At 41.3% G+C, this 24,361-nt stretch overlaps 1 protein-coding gene across 1 annotated transcript; it reads right to left on the bottom strand.

Moving 5' to 3' along the window:
• Window positions 1-339: 339 nt before the first annotated feature.
• Window positions 340-23,824, bottom strand: LOC112993106 (vitellogenin-2-like). The gene is made up of 35 exons (XM_026116452.2): window positions 23,785-23,824; window positions 23,397-23,417; window positions 23,053-23,204; window positions 21,296-21,547; window positions 20,966-21,127; window positions 20,658-20,806; window positions 19,703-19,853; window positions 19,437-19,594; window positions 19,189-19,354; window positions 18,568-18,693; window positions 17,706-17,924; window positions 17,072-17,289; window positions 16,857-16,954; window positions 16,310-16,434; window positions 15,561-15,662; window positions 14,838-14,957; window positions 14,544-14,733; window positions 14,100-14,193; window positions 13,200-13,385; window positions 12,682-12,826; window positions 11,663-11,891; window positions 11,404-11,579; window positions 10,672-11,034; window positions 10,155-10,202; window positions 9,907-9,993; window positions 8,380-8,592; window positions 8,147-8,289; window positions 6,766-6,904; window positions 5,895-6,030; window positions 4,566-4,752; window positions 3,168-3,259; window positions 2,589-2,686; window positions 2,350-2,509; window positions 1,069-1,230; window positions 340-484 (listed from the first exon to the last, which is right to left on the bottom strand). Exons 1-35 carry the CDS (start codon window positions 23,822-23,824, stop codon window positions 369-371), a joined length of 5,223 nt encoding a protein of 1,740 aa, XP_025972237.2. The 3' UTR covers window positions 340-368.
• Between the last annotated feature and the right edge of the window lie 537 nt (window positions 23,825-24,361).

Below are 24,361 nucleotides of genomic sequence, written 5' to 3'. Positions count from 1 at the left end.
GCTGCCCGCGGGCGTGGGCGGGGGCGGCTCGGCGGCCGGGGCAGGCGGCCCCGCGGCCTGGGGTTGCGCCGCCGCCGCGGCCTCGTCACGGCGCGGTGCCAGGTCGGGGCAGAGCTGCGGGCGCGGCCACAAAAAACGGGTCTTACTAACCGCTTTATTAAGCGCTTTATTAAGAGATGGGGCCTCCCGAGGGGACCCAGAATTATTTTCAAGATCTCCAAGTAGCTACAGAGAGAAACAGTCTCCCAAGGCGGCTCGGTGTTACCCTTGCTGTCCACAGCAATTAGCCCCCTATGTCCGCAGTTTCCCAGGAGGGAAGCACTGCTGCGGGAAACGAGACAGACAAATGGATCCCGTGTGAGGGAGCGTCATGCTGGGCAGGACTGCTGTTTGCAAGAACATGCTGTATGGGCGTAAACTGTGCTCACTAAGTCCTCGGATTTCTGGTCTAACTTAGTCTGTTCTTCCACGTTGAGAGCCGAGTCTGTAAATAAGAAGAAAAAAGAAGTTACAGGAGGGGTTTTTTTATACACCGAGGGGCTCATGTTAATACGAGCACCCTCACGGTGTTACGGTTTTTCACATCAGCCTCTGTGTGCCATGGTGTTACCCAAAGCTGTACAAAAATGGGTCATGAAACCAGTATGTATTGTTTTCCCACTGAAAACAGTAGATACTCTGAATGCAGGAGTACACGGATCATGCTTATAGTGTGTACAGCTGCTGAAATTGTCTTGGTTTTATGAGTTAAATTCCAGTTAGATGGTGCTAATATTGGTTATGATAGTTGGTAATGAGACATTTTCTGATGTGCAAAGATTTTAAAATACTTCTTCCCCAAACAGGGGAAGAACAGGGAATACTGCCCTTAATTAGAGCATTTTTCCCCTGCTAAAAATTCCCAACAAACTGAATAACTTAAATAGGAAGATCACATGAGCCCTCAGCTGGACTGTAGCTCTCTTTCTCACCACGGAGAGGATGAGGAATAGGGAACTGTAAGGGAGTAAGAATCACATTCAGATATTCCAGTTGTGCCGTGCGCACATACACATTTTACAGACTTACCAGCTGGTACACAGTGGAAACCAACAGACACAGGAACAATTTTGGTTGCTAAACAGCCTTCTGTGCAGTGTAAAACTGGCTCAACAGAGTAGCATTTTGAGGCCTTGTTTTCAAATCCAACAGGCTTCTCAATTTTCACAAGTTTGCGCTGCAGCTTGCAAGCTATAAAACATGAATTCTTTTAAAGCATCTATAGAATTGTAATAAATGAGTTTTCTGTACTCGGTAAATTAGCAACAACTAAGAACAATGGATAGATATATCAAGTGATAGAAGATATGTGAAATCTGATCTCATTGAAGTGAGAGTTTCCATCAATGACTTAGTTTGTAAGAGAATCAGGGCAAAATCCCAAGGTCAGGGGCATGTACAGTAGGAGTTAGGTAAGACATAGGTGTCCAAATCTGAAAAGACACTTGTGAGAACCGTAGATCAATTGATATGCAACTTCACCTAAACTCTGACGGAATTGCATTTTTGGTCAGTAGTGGCTCTTAGTCATCCACATTTCAACTTCTGCAGTGGGTCTAGCATCACACCTGTCTTGCTAGAGCTGAGCAGCTTCATCTTCAAGCATCCATGATCCAGGTTTTCTTAGACCTACCTCCTCAAAGGAGCTTGATCTAAGAGCATATTCAAAAAAGCCACTGCGTGCCCACGGGGTTGGGTTCCTCACAAAGTGCAGTATGCCCTACTGCTGTCAGCTATGTTCATGTTGTCATTTTTATACAGAAGCCAAGTGGTACAAACAGTCATTCCAGGGCTGAAGCTTTTGGATTAAGTTCATCTTCAGCCTGAAGTAATTATAATAGCTATTTCTCACCTCAGATTTCCTTATATTTTGATAGCTAGATCTAGAATATTTTTTTTCCTGACAAGAAGGGAAAAGCCTGAAAATAACAATGGAAATAAGGAATGAAACTGTAAAGAATTAGATAAGATGTCTTTTGTCATCAGTCAACTACCTACTTTTCATACTAATATATCAGCTTTTACCTGCCTAATATGGCTTAGGGAATTTTGTTTATAATTTTTTCTGGAACACACATACTTCATGTAGTTACATAATACAAAATAAATTGATGTAAGAATGCAACAAAAACAGACCTTGCAGTGAACTACTGACTTCAGGAAAAAACAGACTTTTTAGCCTGTGGACACTAACCACAAGGTAATCACGCTACAATTAATATAAATTGACTATATAAATCTTATGGCTATTCATGTGATTGATTAATTAGTCAAAGGCAATGATATTGATATGTGTTAGAATCTTAATACCTCCAGCACAAGGGTCTTCTGAGACAATCCAAGACTGAGCAAAACTCGCTGCATCTTTAGCTAAATATCCACTAGGCATTTGATATTCCCTTTCCTTCTCACCATCATATTTTCCACAAATACCACATGTTTTTCCAGCCATCCAGAAAGCAATGTGAATCTTTGTGAAAATAAAGGAAATATGCATTTAAATGTCTATCTTATGAAAATAAAAGCATCAAAAATAAATAAAAAAATACCTCAAGTATATGGCCATCATAATATAGCTTATCTATGCCATAGTCGGGGGCTTTTAATGACAGGCCTTTCTTTTCACTGCTGATCAGCAAGCTTGCATCTGCAATAAAAAAGCAGAATGAGATTTCTTTAAAAAGGAAGTTATTGTTTGGAGCCTGGTCTGAACCTCCTGTTAACTTTATGAGGAATGAATGTAGGCTCTGATATATCTCGAAAGAGATGGGGGAAATAAGGTGCGTTCCCCATCCTACCTTCGAATAAACAAGCTCAGTGACTAGGTCAGCTGTGGCTGGAGTAGCTCTTAGTTGCCTGTGCTGTGAGAGCCTTAGTGGACAGCCCAAGATACTAGAGCACTGCTTTAAGTACTTATGCACTGTGCATAAGTACAAAAAATTGACATTCTCTTTCTTTGCTCATCTTTCCTGTCATCCTCCATAAAAGCCAGCATGAAGTTATGATCAAATCACCTAATTTTCATATATTAGGGTGAACTTTATCTTGAGAGAGTGTTGCAGGATCACATTCTTTCCTTCTTCAAGAAAGCAGAAAAGATTAAATGAAAAATAAAACTGTTTTCCTACCAGAATTAGACGTGTATGGAACATCCATTGGAGCTTGAACACCATTTATCTTCAACTGGATAAGTCCATTGGAAACATACATGTCAATCTCACTTTAATTAAAGGAAATGATTATAAACAAATGCTTCTCCTTCGTGCTACTCAACTCACAATTTCTAATCCTGGCAGAACCAATACTCCAACATGTTCATACCATTCTGGCTTGAATACCTGCTACCCTTTGGGATGAAAATAGAGGGAGTCCAGGAAAGCGTGCCGAGAAGAGTGCTCACAAAACACACTTCCCTGATTCTACTCATCTCTGAGCGTCTGCTTGTGGCCACAGTTCGGGAGGGGAGGTACCAGGCTAGACAGATCCTTGGTACCAAACAATATAGCTGCTCTGACGTTCATATAAGCTGAAGGTGCTTTACATTTCAAAGGCAGACTGGATTCCCTACTGCAGTTATGATCTCTTATAGCCCAAATATTCTGTGCATCTTCCTGAGAGCAGTATTTGCTCTTATAAAGAAACATGAAGCACAGGCACTTAAAAAACAGTACGGTTGTATGAAATGATCACAAATGACACAGTGACAAGGAATCTCTTTATCACAAAAGGTACTGTTTATAAAAAAGAGCATCCTTCTGCTTATCCACAGAACAGGTCCAGGGCATACTAGTTTCTCTCTGTTCTCTAACATAATGGCAGAGATAGGCACACAAAAAAATAAATAATTACTTATAATGAAAATGTGCAGATCAAAGCCTATTTATTCCCTTTGAAGAATACTCTCTACAATGATTCTGGTATGCATAATCTCATACAATTTAAGAGTAGCAGACCCTACATTTATAGTAGAGCCTATGATTGCGGAGGTGATTGTTCCAAGATGAAACAATGTGTATCTTAATTTCAAATAGATTTAGAACATTATGCACCAACTGAGGGATAACCTAAGAGAATATCTCTAATATGGGAGAAGTAATTCCCTTTTTAGCTATGTGCACTTCTTACCTGCTCTGCTGAGATGACTGTGTAGGTGCTAATTAGTCTAATTATTAGTTTAGTATAGGAGGTCAGACTGAATTATTACAACAGTCCCTTTTGGCTTTATGTGTCTACCTAATTACTAAGAACTAAAATGAGATGGTTAAATGCTAAGAAATTAATCAAGAATTTCAGGTGGTAAAGACTTCAGGTTCCTATGAACCTCAAATGTATTTCAAAAACAAAGGACTTTTCAAAGACAAAGCAAAGTCCTAAACCCCAGGGACATTACTAGAGCTCTTTCCATTGACATCAGTAATTTTTGCATGAGTCTTGTGCTGGTACCAATCTGCTCTAACAATCTGGTCTTCACATTTATAGCATCATCAGCTGGACATCTATTTGTCATGAAGTCTGCAATTACTTACTGACTGGCAAGTCTGACATTTATTGCTATAAGGTCAGCAGACTCTTCAGGTCTCTTCATCATCACCAGGAATTTCAGTTCTGGACTACAATCCTGAGCCAAGACATGGTAGCAATTTGCAGACATTGAATAGTTAAATTCAACTCCATTGAAGGTTGTGATCATATTTTGGGAAACTGAACAACGAGCTGAAAAAAATCAATTAGAAGTAAGGCTATTATACTTTATATAAAGCAATTATTCTACTTTAGATTTTTGACCATGCTCTGGCCTTACTTATTCCCACATAAAAGTAAAATAATTCCTTCAGATGAAATTATTCTGGATTTGCAGCAATACAAAAGCAAAACTTTGCTAGTCCAGAAACAACAAAGCAACCCATTCACAGTTCAGTCATTGTGTGAGATAAATTCTGCTCACAGTTGTGCTGGTGCAACTCTCTCTGTGTGGCCTTTTGACCTTAGTAACTGTTGTAGTAAACAGAATTTCTTAATTAATATATTACTAACACCAGAGGAAATTCACTGAAAAGGGCTGCTATTTGGCAGTGTATTTGTCAGATAAATGGCTTTAACTGTACTGAGTGATACCAGGATTAGAAATAGTGATAGGGAGGAAAAAAACCTGCACCGTAGTAAAAGTCTCCCATTTTCACTGTAGTACTCTTTTGCTGAAAATCTTACCAGCTCTGATTATTTTACAGCAATTTGAATTAACACAGGCTGGTTTTGGTATCTACTAAAGATGGGTATGATGTGAGCCCACGGATTTCAAGCAAACTGTGATCTCTTATCCTAGAATTATGCAAAGCCTTTTCATTTAAAATTTAACCTGAGTAACACGATTACCTCTTAATAGAGCATTAATGAAATGATAATTCCTTCAAAGTAAAGTACAGGAGGTGAAATTAAGGAGTAATTTTTTTGAAGTTGTTTTGACTTCTATGTAAGAGCACTAATCGAGTGGAGCACCCCAAAACTGATATCACTTGAATGTCCTTGTCATAAATTTTATGGCTTATTTTCCCCAGGAACAATTTCCACAATGAAGTTCAAGCAGACAAGTTTGGGGAAACTGTACTTCTTGATCACTAAAATCATCAATAAATGTCAATAAAATCCCAATTTGAATATTTTATCTTTAATATAATTTTCCTTTTCTTTATATCTTTGTAACCTCACAGATTTTCATTACAAACATGTTTATTTTTATCTGAAGTCCAACTGATTTTTTAAGTGAGCGTAAAATAATTTCAAGTTTCATCAAAAGGTCAGAATCATATTTACAACATCTACAAAGTAAATGCTTTTGTGTATAGTTAATTGCTAACCTTTAAGATTTTCAATGATTGAAAATGCTGCTTGGGAAATGAAGTTCCAGTCAGAGGATGGTAGTGTTGAAGCTAGTGTACTTGGACTTGAAGGGAATGGCAGGGGAAGCCTTATGGCTCTGTCATATATTGTGAGCTGCAAATCAATCAGAAAACAAACATTAATGTAGATTTAAAATATAGTATGGTGATGAAACAACATTTTCCTGTAACATTTAAAGAGAACTGTGTTATGTACTGACTGAAACCTAATTTAGAATCAAGATCTAGGTCAGCACTAAATATAAGTCAGGTCCTCTGTCTACAGCACAAGACAGCTCTGCAGTTTGAAATCTATAGAATAACAGTGTTTTAAATGAAATTTGATGTTCACCAGCACAGCCTTGTGAGGAGTTGCGCATCAAACTTATTCACAGTCTAAGCAGTTTGCTTACCTGAGGTGCATAGTCTTTCCTTACCTATACTTTGGGAGCTACTTTTTGGCCATCAGGACTCTCTAGAGTTTTATTTTATTGTTTTCCAAGACACAACAAAACCTAGCATTTTCCTGAAAATCAGGGGAGGAGTGGTGTTTTAATCAATTATTGTTAATCCATTATTGATTACGATTGTCATGTTATAACAGCTTTCTGTTTTCACATTTCACAATGTCTTTCACATTTGTTGTGTTTGCATGCTACATGACAAAGAGAAATGTGTTATGAGGTTCTTTCATAATAGAACCAACTATCTGAATATAATACCATTGTAATGGGGGAGCTTCTTTATAGTTTAATAAATTTAAAAAAATAAGTGTGTTAAACCAAAGCTATTAACCTTTGATTTCATAAGTACTACATGCTCAGGGATAAAAGACTGTGGAAATAGTTACATCAGGTAGCTTGAGAACCACATCACAGGTTCTTGGAGACGTCAGAGCTATAACCATAGTTGCCTGTCGAGAAGGACTGCGCTGTTGCCTTTGGGAGTACCCAAGCATATATGCAGCTCCTGGAACAAATGTGTAGAACCTAGAAAAGGATGCAAGTGATTTAACTGATCCATCTTTGAAAATTTTGTTTACTATTTATTCAGACTAGAAACACTCATAAAGCAATGTGCATTCTGTGTTAGACATGTCATATAGCAGGGTTTGGTATCACATGGTGTTGTATATGGGAAGAGGGAGAGGCCGATTAGAACAGTGTTAATGGGTAAAACAGTCTTGAAACTGGATGGCAGCTATGAGGAGGAAAGAATAGCCAACCTGTTTTAAAGACATTCAATGTTAAAAAGAAGGCACCAAATACATTCAAATAACTAAAAATTAGATTAGATAGTATCTTTTAGTGAGGATCCTTTGCTTACTAAGGTTGTCAATGAGTAGACAGAGGGATTTATATCATCAGGTTCCCTTACAAGCTTGGGACTCAAATAGAGAAATACAGAAAATATGCCTTTAAAAAGGCTTAGTCTCAAAGCAGAACAAGGATGAGTTCTGTGGCTTTGCTCCAGGATATTCAATTGGATGGTTTCATCCACTGTAGTAAGGGCAGATAACAGCTCATCAAGGTAACCGCTAATATAAAAATTATCCTCTTCAGTATAAATTTGTTAACCAAATCACCCTTGTCTTTTTAACGTTTATGTTGCATGCATGTTTATGTAACTGAAGTTCTTATTTGTATCTATATTTGGCAGCGCTATTAAAAAAAAGATTGGGCTTGGATATGGATCTGTAACAGTGATATTATTGGGAGGAAATACATGTATGAATACAATGAATGAATAGTTTTCTTACACTCAGTGTCATATAACATTTGCTATTTAGTGTGCAGTTAGCCTTATGGGAAATATTTACATCACATTCTTCAGAAACTGGATATAAGGTGCTTAGGTCAAGAAATTACTCTCTTAAGGCTCCCTCTACTGTCGAGACTGGCTCCCTCAAAGAACCAAGGTTCTGCTCTGAGTGGCCCTCTGAAGCTCCACTGATCAGGAAACCAGGTTCTTAATTCAGGCACTTTAAATTAAAAGCCTATGATAGATTATGTAAAGCTCATCATCCCTGTTTGTTTCAAGTGGTTTTACTGCAAACAAAAATGCACTAAGTTTTGAGAGAATGACTACACAAAAAGACAGATGTGTAATCTGATCTTATAAAATCATATTGATTAAGGATATTTTTCTGCTCAGAAATTGCAGAATTGAATCTGTAATTATGTGGAGCATTGTCATACGTGGATTTTTCAAAAATTAAAGTAAAATCTCACCATCTTGCAGCTCTTCGGATTCGTGAAGGTACTTTTGGCCACTTTAGCTTCATCTGCACAGCTGGATGAGAAGCAAATTGCCCTGTTGCAATCTTAGTAGCAATCTTGTACTCCCGGCAATCTTGACCCCATTTCAGAGACCCCTAGTAGAGGTAAATATATATTTTTTGTATAAAACATAGTAAGACCATTATTTTTCATTTACATTTGAGCTGATCAAATTTGAATCTTACCAATGCTTTTTGGGAATTTATTACTGAAGCATCAGCACAGAGTTTCCATCTGCTTGATCCTGCGATGCTTGAAACAAACATCTGTATCCTAGATCTCATGGGCTGTATATCAGTGTATAGCACAAGCTGGAATCCTGCCTGGTGCTCATCTTTTTGGATGGCACGAAGAACTACAGCCAGTGTTGGTGGTTTAATGTCTCCCAAGAATTTAGGCTTAAGTCAGAAGAGAAGAAATAGAGAGCATATAGGTAAACAAAGCATTAAAATGGCTGTATTAAAATCTTAAATACAAACTATTTATAAAGGAAAAGTTTCATTTAGAAAGTCTTTTATGACATCATCATAGATCATTGTTTGATCTATTCAATTCCAGTGTAGTTTTGCCTCAGTCTTTCAAGGGAGAGCTGTCAAGACCTATGTGAGTAAAACAGTAATATCATGAATCTTAGGGTAGAGTAATTTCAGTTTAACAAAAGGAAGTATGGAATAGGAACCTGCTGTATAAAGAATCAAGATTACCTAACTCAGGATTGCCCTTGCATTCTCTTTTCAGCTAAAACTCCTTCTAAAATTACTCTCATACTGACTTGCAGTTTAGCTAATAGCCTTCTTGAATAAAATGCGCTTAGCTATCTGTTTAAAACTGTGATAATTTGTGTTGATAGAGGGATCTGTTCTGCACAGTCCGAACTGTGGTACTTGCACATTTGTGGTATGTGAAGTGATTCGAAGTTGGAGACTTGTGCCAGGTGACAGCAGTTGCTGCCGGCTCTGCCTGTGCCTGACCTGGGCAATGGGGCGGGTGCGCTCCTGGCCCAGTGAGTGCTGGAGATTTGCTGCCATGTGCGGCAGGATTTCCCACACAGGCTAGTGCTAGGACCTGCACTTCCAGGTCCAAGTGACAGGAGACCAAAAAGAAGTAATTTAGGTAACATGGAGCTGGTGAGGGCTTAGATGGAAATGGGAAAAGAGTGAGGCTCTGGCAGTGAGGAAGGTGTACGTGGCAAGAACGTCAGGGCTCGTGACCGTGAGGAGCTCAGGGAAGCAGTAAGTAAGTGTGGTAAAAGGGTGGATGAGGGAGATGAATTCAAGATACATGGAAATGGGTGGGGAGAAGGTAGAACAGGTAGAGTTTTTTCTGCAAGCTGCTTAAACTTACAACAGGGAGCTACTGGTGTGGTACAGAGGGGGTACCTGATCAAAGTAAAACTCAGTATTCTGTAAGTGTGTTCTCATTTTTATAATGAATTGTTTACTGAGCAATACACATTCCAGCATGTACAGCAGTATATTCCAATTTCATTAAAACATATAGCCTGTATTAAGCATATTCTAAAAAATATTCAATGGTTATCCAAGGTTCTCATCTTTATAAAAGCAGGAAATAATTCAACACAGAGGCTTTTAGTTTTCTCTATATATATTATAATATGCTAAATCACCATATTTCTATTCTGTCACTGTGAGTTTACATTAACTGGAAATCCAAAGTAAATGTTTTTACTTCTTGTAGGTTAAGGTGCTCACCTGAGATATGGCTCTAGAGATGCCTTCATCACTAGCTGAAGAAGAAGAGGAGCTGCTGCTGCTGTTTAGGACTTTCCTTTCTGGATCCTGCAACAACAGAAGAATCACTCTGAAGCAAGCTGTTTACCACTGGAAGTTGTTGCAGAAGTATTTTTTCACATTTTATTCTCAGTGATCTAAGTTCTAATTGCAGTGAAGCTAGTGAAAGCAATTGTAGGTCATACTCACAATATAAGCAGAAAATATACCTGTTCGTCAGTTGGCTTGAACCAAAACTGGTAAATAGCTAGATTTGCCTGTGAAAATAAACAGTACGTAAGAAGAATTTCAAGAGAAGACAAGCAACTAACTTTTGACAACTGCATTAAAAAGTTCAGTATCAAGTATGGAAAAGGGCAAAACAAGATCATATCTTAAAACATTTTAAAATGAAACTTTCTGAAATGTGACACTTCCAAACTGAAATGCTTCAGAGAACCAGAGCGGTTAAAAATGGGAAACAGGTAACCTCTGCTAGGTTACCTCATCCATGCTGCAGCAAACAGCCACCTTCAGTCTGTTTTCTCTTCCTCTGATCCATGCCCTATGTGCATGTACACTTAAGAGTCTTCACATAACGAGCAGGGACATACTAACCATATCATCACCACTGGGTTCTCTGGAACTACTGTGCTTTTAATTATTAAAACACACTTTCCTGATTTGTGATACAAAAACATTCACTCCAAGAGATATACTGACAAAAGTCTGACCTAGGTGAATTACCTGTAGGTTGGAATATGCACTGTCCCTGCTGCAGTGCTTATCTGCAGAATGATCCTCTCCGCTGCGGCTGCTGCTGCTGCTGCTGCTGCTGCTGCTGCAGATTTTAGTGCTAGCAGAGCCAGAGGTGCTCCTGCTGCTATCATTGCCCTTGCTGCTGCTCCTGCTGCCATGTTTCCTTCCAGATTGTCTTGCTGCATTTTTCTCCTGTTCATTTCTGGGCTCTTTACCATCAACAGAGGAAGCAGTGGAAGAAGAGGATGAACTGGAGAAGGGGGCTGCACTGGGCTCTATCCAGAGATGTGTAACTTCAGTCTTGTCTTTACTATGAACCCGTTTCTTATGGTGCCGTGTTTTATTTGCGACCTGCAAAAAACAGTTCAAAGAGTGACGGAGTTATAGCTTGCTCTGTAAAATTTCTCTGGGTGCCAGACAAGCTTCCCAGTGCAGCCTTGCAAAGAAACACAACTTCCTTGCCCCACTCACTGCAGAAGCTGCACCAGAACTCATTAAGGCCCACTCCTCCCAGCCAAAAGCCACTCCAGTGCAGAGGACCAGCCTCTGCTGGACACATCCCATGGGTCCAGGCCTGGCACTGGCCAACAGGCCTTTCACAGGCAGGTTTCTAACAAGCCCCATCCTTGCTGTCCATTGCCAGTTCTCCACATTGGACTTCACGCTCTTGGCTTCATTTGTTGGAAAATATTCCCCTCTCCCAGGCTCAAAGTCTCTTACCTTGAACACTTTTTCAATGCCTAGAATCTTCTTTAGTTTAGCTTGAATGTCCTCATATGGAGATGATGCATCCTCTTCCTTAGACCCTGAGCTTACCACGTCAATTATTTTGGAAGCTGCTGTGGATCCTGCCTGAATCTCCAGCTGTATTTTGTCAATATCAGCATCTGTATGAACTAGAGTCAAGATACTTACTTTCCAGAGTTACAGTACTTGAGCGGCATTCACAGAAATTGACAGACAAGCTTGTTTTCATTACCTGGTTTCAAAACTATTTTGGCTTCATGTTCTCCAACTAATTTGTGCAGGTACGTATTTCTTAAGAAAGCAGAATCTCGTGATTTTAGGCTGAGACAAGCATAGCATCCCAAACTAGCTAATTTGCTACAGAAAGTGCGTGCATAAAATCTTCCTCCTACACTGCGGTGATGTTCCTCTTCTGAACCTTGCTGGTATCCCTTTGATATCACACTAGGAATATTTCTTTGCTGCATTAAACAAAAAACACAGTAAATAAAAATATTTCGCACAAAAAAAATTAATGCAGCTCCTAAATTCTTTCCTTTATTCCTGTTAATGACAAGAATGACAATAGTTTTGCCCACATAAGGAAGCACTGCCTAAAAATAGAAACCCAAGCACTGGAAGCAGTGGGATTTCCTCCAAAGTGCTCTGTAGAAGAGGACAGTTCTCCTGCCCAGTGTTACCCAGGCAGTTTTTCACAAACTTCCTATCAAGAACCTGAAAGGCTCTGTGGAAGAGCTATGTCTTTGCACCAGTTTTGGGCTACTAGCCCTCCTGTTCCAGTTCAGTATATTCTTCCTATGTTAGCAGCAGGCCTCAGCAGCTGAAGAGCACATAAGAGAAGGGGATTCTGCAATCTACTACAGGGATTCCCTCCGGACTTGGGAATAAAAATGTACAACCTGCCAGAAACTCATCCTTTCCACATTTCTCTGGCTCTGAGAACAGGGATATTGTACAAAGGACGCAGCCTCCACACCCTCTACCCTTGACTGTAAAGAAACAGCAAGACATGCTATCAAAGCAGTCCTATTTGCATAAGATGGCAGGAGTGAGCAGACCCTGAATTAAGTGGCTTGAACCCACTGGGACTTATATTAGGTCTGTTTTTGGCTATGCCAGGCACCCGTTGAATCTCACAGTTTAATGTTTGTGATTTTGTTAGCCAGTTGCTGGGTTGTAGATGCTCAGCCTCTGTGAGAAGTTGTCTGTTCTCTACCTGCTTGCTATAGTGGTGGGCAGAGGCATCATTACCTTCTCACATCTGTCTGTCGCAGATATTTCTGATGACTGAAACCTCTGCTCAGGGATACTTGGTACTTCTCCTTTAGGGAGAATATGGGTTCTCTTTTCTGAATCTGCTGCTTCTACATTTCTTGAAATAGCATAAACTTCGCTCCTGTTGAGACAATAAATGGTAATAAATGGCACACAAGTAACATCTAATTTTGCTCACCCCTGCTGTCTTTAATTCTGAAGAGATATGGGCAATACTGTGCTTTTCTGTATTTTAATCAGCATTAAGCCACCAAGGCAGTATTGACCTCATCAACTGACTTCATGTCCTTCTCACGCACTTCAGAGACACAGAACTTATCAGTATAGTTATATTAAAAAAAAAAAAATCTTTGCTTATGCACAAAAGAGAATATCATTATGTGGCTGCCAAAATACAGCAGGGCCTAACAAGGAGTTCCGTGTTCATGATTTTATAACAAGGAACTGACAATCAGTTATACATAACAAGCAAAATGCAACAAATCCTTCCGTACCTTGCAGCTGCTAGCTCAACCTCCTGATGGCAGGGAGTGGTTTCCAGCTTAAAACTTTTCTCTTTCAAGTTTATCCTGGCATCAAATTTCATTGTAGTGTTGGCACTGAACTCTGCATGAAATTCAAGACCATTCTGAAAATATTGTGTATTAATCCCCATCATTGCAATCACATGAAAATATACTCTGAAAGAATGGAAATAATTACATATTAACATGCACATATTTAACTTTGAAATGCAAAATTGCATTTTCATACTGTTCTTTTTATCGTAAGAACTATTACTGATGGATAAAGAGATGTATCATGTAAGGAGATAAAAACATGTTGAAGTGTCACTGAAAAAAGTGAAGGATACAAGGCGCTAACATGGATCTTTTCACTGTTTTGTCACTGATATATTGCCTGAGGACCATCTAATACCAGAATCTTCTATCAGCTTCAGACTGTATGTAGATTATTAGTAGTAGTATTAATTATTACTATTATTATTGCAGTTGTTTTTGCTAATCCAGAAACACACCTTCCTTTTCCCGCTGAAATTCTCCCCTTGTGATGACAAGATGACATTGAACTTGTAAAACTTTTTCATACATATGCAAATATATCTTCACAGCTTAGTATCCATAGTCACTAAACAGTACAAATGGGAGCTTTTTAGCAACGGCAGAGCACTGCAGCAGGGTACAGTGCCCACTGCCAGGCTCACAGGATCATGAGATAACACATGACTGTGTTGCTTCTTCACAGCTTCACTGCTCGTGAATAATACAGCCACCCCAAATCTGTGACAAATAAAGCCCTTATATAACAACATGCTATCACATATCTATTTCAAATATAAATGAATATGCATGCATGTATGCATGTGTATATGTGAAAATATATGTCATCATTACTTTGGCTTGATATCAGCATGAACCTCCATGTTGGCTTCCAGCAACTGGGAAGGTCTAAAATTGCCAGATAATGGTGGTGACATCTGCGTATCAACTGCAAGAGACAGAAAGGAGTTATATGAACAGACCAGTAATTAATGCTGGTGATGAAATTTTTTTCAGTAAACATAGTAGTTAACACCTGGGTAGTGCTTTTACATTTTGAAATACTCTACACAATTATTTAAAGCTTGTTACTCTGAAACAGAGTTACACAAATATGTCCCAGACAAAACACGTTAATTACTTGTCAAACTCTTTGGAGGTAGCTGAACACTAATATTTCCACATACAAGAGTATTTGTCAGGATTACAGAGGGATTTAATTTCAGTGGAGGGATTGGGCCACAATTATTCCAAGGTAGGCTTGTGAGGAAAGTGCTCCATGAGGTGTTGCAAGCTCACCAGTGGCCGCAGTCTGGGCCAGGGTGACACCGCACAGGCTGAACTCCAGAGGTAGGCCCACGGCTGTGGGGATGATGTGCCGCAGCTCAGCCACCATCCCTGGGAGGATCCATCGTCCGGAAACTCCTCGTCGGGCCTCATCCATCACTTTTGTTACCACTGGCTGCCAGTTTGATGATTCGGTTAGGCTCTGCAAACAGAGAAGTGGGGTAGATAGGTAGGTAAAAAGAGAGAGAGAGGAGGTGAAATTATCCAGCACCTCAGACAAAAAAAGACAATAGTGGTTGTCAGTACCGTCACAGCCTGCTGAATAACATCTTTACCAATGTCAACAAAGGCAATCTCCTGGCCAAGTATTTTCACATAAGCAGATACCAGAGGGTCTTCAGGAGGCAATTCTTTCCACCCCAGAAGCTGTGGTATTAAGGAGAGATGGGGGAGAAAGGGAAGAAGCAGATTATGTTATTTGAAATATAATGTTGCATCAACAAAGACTGGATCAAATCTAAAGGATGCTAACTGCAGTTCCTCAGTCAGAAATCCAATAGACTTCACACAGCTCTGAACTAAAATGGCCTTTCTTATGTTGCATAACTGACTTCAGTGGGACTTTCCCCAAATAAGGATAAGTTTTTACTGCAGTAAGTAGTAGATGACACCCAAGAAAAAGCTCATGAAAAAAACTTTTATCCAATAATCATTGTAAAAGAGAAGAGCCATCCTTACTGCATTTTAATATACACTGCAAAACACATTAATTTTTGCTACCATCATCATTATCCTTTGTAGTGTACACTAAGGGCACATTTGTGTGGTGTGCTGACACGTTGAATGAAAAACTGGCGTCCACTGATACCATAAGTGCAATACAAGTACATCTTCCTGCAATCAAACACGGCAACTTACTCCTTTCTCACTGAAATATCAAAGGGACTGCTAGGTGGGTAGGCAATGCAACTCCAGCAGTGGTGCAAGCTGCATATTTCAAACACATCAGAAGGATGAGTATGTACATACCGTTTTACCAAGTTCTTTCAGTGTCTTGTATGTATCATATTCAGTAAAGGGAATATTATGTTTCCTAATAATATTGGTTAGGCTTTGTGATCGGAGAGCCACCTGTAGGAAACAGAGTTAGGCATCACAGCCCAAGCACAAGAGAGCTCAGGAATACCTTTGTATGTAGTAATACTCTTACTGAGGCCACTCTAAATACATACTTCATGAAACCATTACGCTTATAAGGGTATGTCTGCTTGGCAGATGACTGCAGGCTATGACTACAGATGGTGAGGACATGCTGAGATAGCTTTGAATTAGTCAGTGGGGATAATTTCAGGGTAGCACAAAGCTCAGCGCAGGCTACAAAGCCTGCCCAAGAAGCTGAGTAAATGGCTGCATGCTGTTACATGGAGCTTCATGCTACCCTGGCTGCACTGCTAGCCAAAATGTAATTTCAGCTGCTCGTTGCCTGTACTTATGCAAAAGGCCCAAAATGTCATGTGACTTTAGGTAAGCAGAAGAAAGCTCAGCTGCCTAAGCTTTGCTTTGCTCTCCTAGATTTTCATGTCTATACTTAACATGTTTGTAGCTGAATCTATGTGCCAAGATGCCCAATACATGTGAAATCATAACCATGATCCATATTTTCCCTTCCACATCAGTCCTCACAGCCACGGATGGAGTTAAATGCTACATCACAATCCAAATGGCTTAATGAGTAATATTATCTGTAGCTGAGATGGTTGTTCTAATGAAATATTTACCTCAACAATATCCGTTGCAGTATTTGCATAATATCCTCTTACTTTTGTGATTATATCAGATGGAAACACAGTGCCAGGACTGTTCATTAGATAGACCCTCCAAATTGCACCTGCCTCATATTGACCTGTAACAAGAATAAAATGCAGCAGAGATTTTCATTAGGGTCTCCAAGATACCTAGTTTGTGTCAGACATTATGTACATGCTGTATTAGATGACAAATGATTCTGCCAGTAGTCAGTTCCACAGGTCTTCAAGTTTGTAACCCCAAGAGGAGAACTTCGTTCTAGGACAGAGTCAACAGAACCACAGTGACTAAAGAAGGAGGCCTAAATCCATGTTCAGATATCTTTTTCCTCAGTAGATACCCAAAGAGTAATAAAATGCCTTTAGGGCATTCTGCATTTTAGGAGGTTCTTGTACTTTTTCCATTTCAAGAATGCACTAAACCCACTGCCCATGGTAGGATTTTGGATGAAAATCGTGGAACATGATAGAGGCATTTCTGCATAAGCCAAAGTAGTTCAACAGGGTTGCTGGTACTCACTGGAATAACCGCCGACATGAATGACCTTGCTGTAACGATAGCTCAGCCTGTCAAGTCTGGGGCTTAGTAGCTTAATGGCAATGTTGCAAGCAGCAGATCTAAGTAATAAAGAGTTAAAAGCATATGAAGGTAGCTGACTGTAACCAAATTCTTGGAAAACTGTAAGAAAAAAATCACTATTTGCAACTGGAAAGTTCACTCTTTCCTCTACTTACAGATTATAGAGCTGTGGGATCCTGCCTACTGCCAAAGCCTTCATGTGTGAGTATGTGAAACTGGCTACCTGTAAGCTGGTCTCCTTTAGTAGTGAGCTGGCCATAGCTGTTACAGTTGGAAGAGCAGGCTTAGTTTCTAAGAGGACAACACAAGCCACCATTCGGACATTAGGAGCAAGTGAATTGTCCATAAAGATCTGGAGCAAGCTTTCTCTTACCTAGAGAAAGAAGATACAGCCTGTGAGTACCTTGTAACTTCTTAGTAAGAAATTCTTCCTAAACAACGCATGTCTGATCTGCACTGAATGGAGAACAAAAGGCTATGCAGAGACTTGAGCATAGAAACTGTCACTGAAAACAAAGATACTGTTAGGTACACGGTAAACAGGATTGGAAGAAACAGCCATTAGTAATGGGCTCAACGTGACAGCGACTAGAGCAACCTTGTTCCCAGAGACATCAACAAGGACAGGGGTGATGTCAGGAAGTTTGCAGTATGGGCAAGAGAAAAGTCACTAACTGAGGAATCTGCCCCAGGTTGCTAACATTCCTGATGTTTTTATTATCACAGCATCGCTAAGTTAACCCAAACCACATCTGCTAACACAATTGTTTAAATAATAATTTCAGTTACTTTTGCAGGGTCTTTTCTGGCAATTTTTCTCAAGGCCAACACAGCATCAGCATGAATTCTGTTTGGGAATGCAGCTGCAGCAGGCGAAAATGTTGGCAAAAACTTCAGGATGCGTTTGATACTGGCTGGCTCTCCTGCATTGCCTATGGCTTTCAGAGCCAAGGCCATATCTTCAGCATGGCCCTTGCTGGCAGCTTCAGTAGCAAGGTCATGGAGCGGCTGAAAACAAAGCAGAAAGTGTTAATCACTTCAAGTAATGATCTTACAATGATACATAAAAATGTGCATTGCCATAGCAAACATAACAGCTACTGGTGCAAAACCTTGAAGGAAGCTATTCTTGTTCTTCTCCCAGGAAAAATCTCACCATCATGATCAGGATGCCAAATATGAAATATGCAAGCAAACTTTATTTTTTCCTTACACAATGTCGTAACTGATTTTAAATGATAACTGAGCCTGAGCTTTGGGGATGTTCCCAGCTAGATGCCTGCCCCAGGGAGTCTATTGCAAGTTTGAGAGCGGCACCAGACTGATGCAGGGATCCCTTAAGGGGGCCTGGCGCCACTCCATCAGCCCTGGCAGCCTGCATGGGCCTGCCACAGCCTCAGAATTACACTTGCATAGTTTCCGCTTCTTATGTCAATAGCTGATTTACCTAAAGGTCTTTACTGTTCTGAGAAGACTTGCCATTGCCATCAGCTTGCCATTCATTCTGTCTTTGCAATTTTGCCGGCAATCACAGCTAAGAGTGAGGCATGTAAACAACTAGTTACCTAATTATCAACATTGTGAGAACTAAATTAGAGGCATTTTTAAAATGTCTTCACTCCTTATAAAATATGAAATGAGGGCCACGTACCTGAAGAAGTTCATTAGGCAAAAATGAAGCCTGAGCACTGTATTTATTTACCATGCAGCCATACCCCAGGTAAACAAGTATTCGAAGCATTGGTGCTTTCTGGATTTGGGGACATGTCAGAAAAGTCTGCAGAAGCAAGAAGTATCATTCCTTAGTGTTCCTATTTACTAGAGCTGGAATTTAGTGAACATTTCCCTTGCATTTGAGAAATAAATAGATAAAATTATTTTGGATATTTCCTAGATGTTTAAGTTAAATCAAATGCCAGTCTTTTGGATATAATAATAGCCAATTATAAAGTATATACTTTACTTTTGGTTACATGATATTAATTGCTTCAGTTTGTCTTTTTTTTTCCAAATTAATATTTTGGCAAAAAAGAAATCAGTGGCAATTTTCCTAGGATTTGTGGGTTTTAACAGCATCAAATAACAAAGCCATTAAAACATTTTGTTAACAAGTATTTGGAAACATTTTCTAAAACACAGTCTCAATTTTTCTTAATACCTTGCATTTTACCGTATTAGAAGGAAATATGTTGCATCTTCCACTTACAATCCTGTGAATTCACCATTAAAAATGAATGACTGGGAAACAGAATGAAGAATAATTTGTACTCACTGATGCGATTTCTAGGGTTTGCTCGTTGGGTGTAACGAAATGGAAGGCAAGCGGGAGAGTCACAGCTGCTTCCCAGATGTTCAGCTTCTCATGATGAATTTTTTGTTTAAGGAATTTGAATGTGTCAGTAGCTCCAGCAGCACAGATTGCACTCAGAAACCAGTGCCTGCCAAGAAGGGGAAGATTCATTATCTTCATTGCCCAATATTTGTCTGATCAGGAATTGTGGCTGAAAGCAATGCAGTTACCTGTAAGGAGGTTCATTTGCAAACTGAGCCCACAAAGACTCAATTTGATCAAGGGTCACTAGGCGAAAAAGCTGGATCATCTGTAAGAATTTGGTTGAAGCTTCTTTACTGGATCCTTCTTCATTATATTGAACTAATTGTCGCAGTATTTCTGTTAACTATGGAAAAAAACCCAGAAAGTATAAAAGATTATGTATAAAATTATTTTACGATAATCTGTTAACCTTATAAATAATGAAAGAGTATGAAAAATAAGCATCTAATACCTGCAATTCTGGGTTTTTTATCTTTATTAGATGGATTGGCATCTGGACTAGTTCTCCAGAGAAATGGTAATGGAGATTCCCATGGTTGTGCAGTTGAGCTTCTGGTGGACTTATGGGAGTGCTTTTAATGTCAACCAAAGCCAATTCTTGTCTTCAAGGGAAAGAAAGAAATACATCACTAACGTCTTACGGACCTGTGCGAGCAGTGGATATATAAAGCTGTTGGAGCAGATTGTGTGGTGCCCAACAAGATAGTTATATTGACTGCAAATGGATCAGACACTTCTCAAGCTTGTTCATTACTCAGGTTGTCTGGAAATAGCATGGGAATGGTGGGAGCTTTCATTAAAGTTTGCAAAAGTCACTGAGAGGCTGGATAAATTGACAGATTTAAAATAAAGGGAATATCTGACAGGAATACTTTTACAATAGCTTCAGGTTTAAATTTTGCAGCATTTCTTGCCGTGGCAGATGGAGGGCTGGATTTCACCAGCCAATGCAGCTTTCCTGCCCAAGGAGGGTGGCTCTGCTCCCCTGCACACCCTGAGCGGTGTGCACAACACAGGACCAGAACCGGGTGTGGGGAGCACAGCCCTGCGGTGCTCTGGGTGCTTCACACCAGCTCCTCTAAACTGAAGATGCAAAGGGCTGGATCCAACCTGTTGTAAAACACTACCAATTTTCCCAGGAGAGGCTTGGCTTCAGGAAAATTGGCTGCTACCATGCAGCGACTTCATCTCTAATTACAAAAATTTGTTTACAAAGGTGCAGAGATCACTCGTCTGACACAAGAAACCAACTCCAAAGAGCTTAGGACTTAAAAAAGCCTTCCAGTTGCAGTGAAATAAGATACTTGTTTAACTCATGCATCCTGAGTGAATATGTTTTAGGCATCTCATCCTGGCTCTGATAAATTACAGATGCACTTACAGACACACACTGTAACTAATCCTACCTTGCTTCCATGACAGCAACACCATCAGGTTCATTGAACGGAGCAATCTGATACATTTGTTCAGACACAGCAGATGTCATCAAGGCCCCGCTGTCATCATACTTCATCTTGTAAGTGAACATCACTGTACTTCTAATATTTCTGACTTTCTAAAAGTGCAGAGAAACTCACTTATGAATAGGAACAGTCAGTAGTTAATTTATCAGAGATCAGCTAAATTCCTTATTAGCATCAGTGCAATGGATGTGTATTTAACAATTGCTTATGCCAACAATGAGTTTGGCAGTATATACTTGCACTGTTCATACCAAGGGGCAGGTAGGACAAGGGCGGATGTAAGCCATTCCTATGTTCTTCACTGCTTTATCCTGGCAGTCAGTTAGATCCTTACTTTTGGATACGGTGGCACGATTATTCTTGCTGTCATCCTGGATAACATATCTGGTTTGGCAGATGCCTTCAATCCCAGCCTGTGAGTATTGATTAAACACAATGAACTTGTGAACTTGAACACTTGAAACAGGCCTTCGTTACAGACATAAATAGATAAATGAAAACTGCCTGGGAAGTGTATGTACAGACATGTTATTATGTAACAGTAAAATGAGAGTAACAATAAAGGAATGGAAAAAACAAACCTCTTGTGATTCATACACATTTTGTGACTTTTTGATGGTTATCTGCATCATGTTCAGAATTCCTCTCACTATGTTAATACACATGATGGGACAGCCTTCAGGGGCATAAATACTTCCAACCCTTCCCTCACTATATTCAAACTTAAAGGCTTGGGTGAAACATGAAGCAATGGTCTCTGTGAGCTTTGAAGCTGGGGTGAATGGGTCCCTGGGCCAGAATCCATTGTATTCTTCCAGCTTTGGTGATTGAATCTGCAAACAAAATTAAGAAAACATAATCATCATTTTTGCCATCAGTTTAAAACAGTGCAATAACAACAAAACTGACCACTTCAGTCCATGGCCAGACACAAGCCACTTGTCCAACATTGCAGGAAGTGCTTTCCTTCTTAACCCCTTGTGCTGGTCCTAGGAAAAGGTCTTGAAAAGACGATTTCCATAAAGGATTTCTGCTAAAAGAATAAGAACATGCAAGCAGTCTTCAAAAGTTCTGCAAATCTGGTAGAGCTTACTGGGCATTGACGTGAGTAAAACATTGGCTGTTAGCAATCTGGGTGTAAGGGAAATTCTCTGCTTTTCCCAGATTTTCAGTAAGATTTTCCTTCAGTCTAAAAAGCACAGACAAGCCATCACTCAGGCTGCCTACCTAAACACACAGTAACTCCTGTGGCTGCTGCTCACTGCCCAGCATGTCTCAGAGCAGCAAAACCAAAGCATCTCTGATGGAGAAGCTGAGCTGACCACAGGTCCTCAGAAGGGAGATGGCCCAGCAGGAGCTGACATCCTTTCATTTGGAAGTGGGTTTGATAATTTCAAGCTTACCAGGCTGTAGAGCTTGCTTGCAAGTCCTTGGCTGCTACCTAGTGGGAAATGTGTGCCTACGTGCACCTGCGCATACATATAAACATAGATGCACCTCCCACCCTCATACATGAGAATACACGTTCCTGTTCAGAGGGAAAAGGTGTGGTGCTCGATTTTATTCTAGGCATTTATAATTACTGCTGGCAAGTGTGATTTGCCCCTTTGTCACATGAAGTTCTCAAAGTAAATCCTACTCAAGACTTGTGCCTGTAACTGCTAAAGTTATAGCAACTATAACTGAGTTGTGGAGAGCCTGTAGCTGCGGAAGTGTGTTATATTCGATAATAGGAATTTCCTCGTGCTGTTTGAGTAATATACGCACGGAAATCAAGATACTGTTAGGATAAATTTTAAGTGTTCTCTTACAGCTTTCTCCCCACATTTTCTTCTAAATCCTGTTTTTATGGTCTTCTGCTCCATGCCAGTATTTTAAGATGTTCATTACAATTTTTTCGATCAGAAACAGCCCTCCCAGATCTGACATCATTATACCAAGTGCAAAAATTACCACTATAATCCTTCACATTGGAATTAACACCCTTGCGAACAACCCTAGAAGCAAGGCGATGGAGATGGAAGGGGAATTCTAACGTGAGGTTTCAGTCCCAGCCCTGGGCTCTTCTCAGCCTACGGACCAGGCTGGCAAACACGGGGAGCTCACGCTTAGTTCCTCATCCATTTCCATACACGGGTGTAGTAGTGTTTCCTCAGCTAAACTAGGGTGGGGACATCTTTTTAAACCATATTTTTGCCTGCCGCATTTTTGTGTGGAGGTGAACCCAAGGCTGTCATGCGGCGTTGGCATCTGTTCCCTGTGTGTGCTCCCGGCCGGCAGGCGTTGAGCCGCCTGCGGTGGCTACGCGACGCCGGTGGCCCGACGCAGCCGCGGTTACCCTGAGCGCGTGGTCGGCGCGGGCCAGGCGCCCGACCTCCAGCCGGCAGCGGAGCCGCACGCCGGCCACCGCCGCCCCGCCGCCCCGCAGCCCCTGCAGCACCAGGCCCTCGTAGCTGTAGTGGTAGGTCTGGCCAGCACGGAAGACGGGCTCTGTTGAGAAAACAACCAAAACACCTCCGTGACCATGACTGTCGTGGCGTTATGTGCGAGAAACAGAAAAAAAAGAAAAAAAAAAGAAAGAAAGAGAGAGAGGAAAAGAAAAGGGAGAGGCTGTCTACGGCAGACAGCCGGGTGCGAACGGGGGGACGTGCCATCTCGTGGGAGCCACGAGGGTGCACTTACCGAGGTCCCGCTTCTGCCCGCCTGTGTGGGAGGAAAGAGACGGATGTGAGCGAAACCCCGCGTCTCCACGGCGGCTTTACATCCGTCGCTCGCTCCCTCGGCGTGGCCCTGGCGAGCGGGCGCCAGCGGTGGGGCCAGCCGGACCGAAGGGCGAGTGGGGGCAGCGGCAGGCGGCCGGAGTCCTGTCAGCCCCCCTGGCGCCTCCGCCGCCCCAGCCACCCCCTGATCTGCACCCCGGCTGCGCAGAACATTGGACAGGTTTCAGCCAAGGCTCCAGCAGAGGAGGCAGCAAACGCCCCGACGGGGCACTTTCCTCGAGACCGTCCCATTTCCCTCGAGACCGTGACAACCACCTCAGCTCAGCCGTACCGGCAACGCTTAAACTTACCTGCCAGGACGACCAGCAGCGCCAGCACCAGCCCCTTCATGCTGCGGGGGACTGAGCACCGCCGGGGACTGTGCAGCTTTTATAGAAGAATTATTAACAGGCGCAGTGAATTTTGTTGAGTTATCAACTTTTTATCAATGCCGCCAAGCCTCCGCGGTGGGCGGGGGGGCTGGGGACAGGGCCGCCAGCTGCGGCTGCTGCTGGCCCCAAGCCGCCGCGAGCAGCTTCCTTCTCGCCTCACCACCTAAACGCGCTGCGAGGAACTGTGGAAATGGAGGTGCCTGAAAGTATGAAAATATAAATATTAACTGTGCAAGAAAAACTGCTAATTACCTTTATTTATTGGAAGCGGCCGGTGCTGTTACAGCCCGCGCTAACTTTGCCCAGGTTATTCTGACCTGACCACAAGGCACCCCTTATCTAACTGATAGTGGCTTGGCAGGATTGTGCAAAGCCCCCGATAGCCTTCTTGGGACAGCAGATTGTCACCCTCCTGGCACCTGTGCGCTGCCACCCTCGGCACCGCTCCGCGGAGACAGCGAATTAACCCGCAACGCAAACCTCCTGCCGCCGTTAC

The sequence above is a fragment of the Dromaius novaehollandiae genome, chromosome 8, assembly GCF_036370855.1.
Source record: "Dromaius novaehollandiae isolate bDroNov1 chromosome 8, bDroNov1.hap1, whole genome shotgun sequence".
Lineage (NCBI taxonomy): Eukaryota > Metazoa > Chordata > Aves > Casuariiformes > Dromaiidae > Dromaius > Dromaius novaehollandiae.
Note: the sequence above shows the minus strand (reverse complement) of the source record. Positions and strands in the feature narration are given on the sequence as shown.

Excerpts from the sequence above, each read along its gene's own strand:
- LOC112993106 (XM_026116452.2), bottom strand. The coding sequence starts at position 23,824 with ATGAAGGGGCTGGTGCTGGCGCTGCTGGTCGTCCTGGCAG. Across the intron at positions 17,925-18,567 it reads TGCCTAATGAACTTCTTCAG|CCGCTCCATGACCTTGCTAC; the intron begins GTACGTGGCCCT and ends CTTTGTTTTCAG. Across the intron at positions 8,593-9,906 it reads TCTCTAGAGCCATATCTCAG|CCTAAATTCTTGGGAGACAT; the intron begins GTGAGCACCTTA and ends TTCTGACTTAAG.